At 33.7% G+C, this 1722-nt stretch overlaps 1 protein-coding gene across 1 annotated transcript; it reads left to right on the forward strand.

The window, feature by feature from the left end:
- Window positions 1–537: 537 nt before the first annotated feature.
- LOC136061137 (protein NRT1/ PTR FAMILY 2.6-like) lies at window positions 538–1435 on the forward strand (the record flags this gene model as incomplete). Its single annotated transcript, XM_065782774.1, is given in 1 exon segment — window positions 538–1435. A coding segment is annotated over 1 exon segment (672 nt), but the record flags the coding sequence as incomplete, so codon positions are not given.
- Between the last annotated feature and the right edge of the window lie 287 nt (window positions 1436–1722).

Below are 1722 nucleotides of genomic sequence, written 5' to 3' on the forward strand. Positions count from 1 at the left end.
AAATTCAGATAGAAAAGTTTGTGGATTTGGAGCTACATGTGGTAGTATGAGTAAGTACTACAAGATGTAGCTTTAGATTTAGGATTTAAATTTATTGTAAAACTTCCATTCTATCATAGTGAATTTGTTGCCTTAAGGGTAAATTAGATTAAATCCTTCACAGGTTTTTTATCTTGAAACTAAACGGTTTTATTAGTTTCCCTAGGTCATCATATTACTATCTTATTTACTTTTTCGCATTTAGTGATATGATTGTTTGCGTTTAACCTAGATCTGAATAATAAATCTTAGTATCTACTTGGTTAATTAATTAGGTTAAATAATCTGAATATACAAAAATCAAATAGTAAATAACATTCGATTGACACGAAATTTGGTATATGTGTTAAAAATATAAAAAAACGTACAATTCAATAATTAGATTTTCAAAATATGTAATTATATTAATTTTTTAGTGATAAACAAGTTTGTAGTCAAACTTTAGCCTACTATTAAATATATTTGCAAATTATGAAAAGAGGGGGGGGGGGGGGGGGGCAAGGCAGTTTGACAATCCTCCAAGCTTTAACCATGGATCGCCACCTTGGGCCTCATTTTCAAATCCCTGCTGGGTCTATCCTAGTTTTATGCATGATCTCCACATCTGTATTTCTTGCAATTATTGATCACTTCCTATATCCTATGTGGCAGAAGCTAACTCGTAGGTCTCCTACATACCTCCAACGAATAGGATTAGGACATGTGCTAAACATTCTAAGTATGGCAATTTCAGCACTAGTGGAAGCGAAGCGACTCAAAATAGCGCAAGCCCACCATCTCCAAGGCCAGCCTGAGGCCATAGTGCCCATGTTGGCCTTGTGGCTATTTCCACAATTAGTTTTGGTTGGCATCGGAGAAGCGTTTCATTTAGGACAAATTGCATTATATTATCAAGAATTTCCTATGGCACTCAGAAGTACATCAACTGCAATGATTGCAATGATTATAGGGATTGCCTATTATTTGAGCACGGCTTTGATTGATCTTGTCCGAAGGGTTACTGGATGGTTACCAAATAATATAAATAATGGGAGGCTAGATAATGTGTATTGGTTGTTAGTTGTGGTGGGAGTGCTTAACTTTGGTTATTACTTGGTATGCGCTTCTTTATACAGGTATCAAAATGCTGAAAAGGAAGAAGAAGGTAGTAATTCTGGCACTAATAGGTGATGCTCATGGTGAACAATGCAAGAAGCTCACTTGTATTTCTCTATTAATAGGCTAAGGGTACATATTTAATATTTTCACAATCGTTGATATGGACTATTATAATTGGTGTATAATTAAAGTAGAATTGATAGTAGACCAAGGTGAAATGATGTTGATTTAATCATAACAAATCATGGTAACAATTGTGTAAATTATTATGTTGGCAATATTACTAGTTTTATGATTATTGTATGTGCGATTTTATTGTGAACCATAAAAGAGACTATATTGATGTTTGTATTTTATCATTTTACAAAAAAAAAAAAAAATAGCAACTTAATAAATGAAAAAAGTAATAAGCCGGCCCCCACCCCCCCCAAAAAAAGCCTGCACCATAATAGTAAGTTACTTTAGTAACTGTTCCATCACTTTCTTGATGAGTGGAAAAGTAACAATCAAAATAGTAGGAGTATTGGCACAATGCCTTAAAGTGTACAGACCCTGTGCATCAGAATTCAATATATTACATAATTC

Source organism: Quercus suber, unplaced genomic scaffold (assembly GCF_002906115.3).
Source record: "Quercus suber isolate HL8 unplaced genomic scaffold, Cork oak 2.0 scaffold_313, whole genome shotgun sequence".
NCBI lineage: Eukaryota > Viridiplantae > Streptophyta > Magnoliopsida > Fagales > Fagaceae > Quercus > Quercus suber.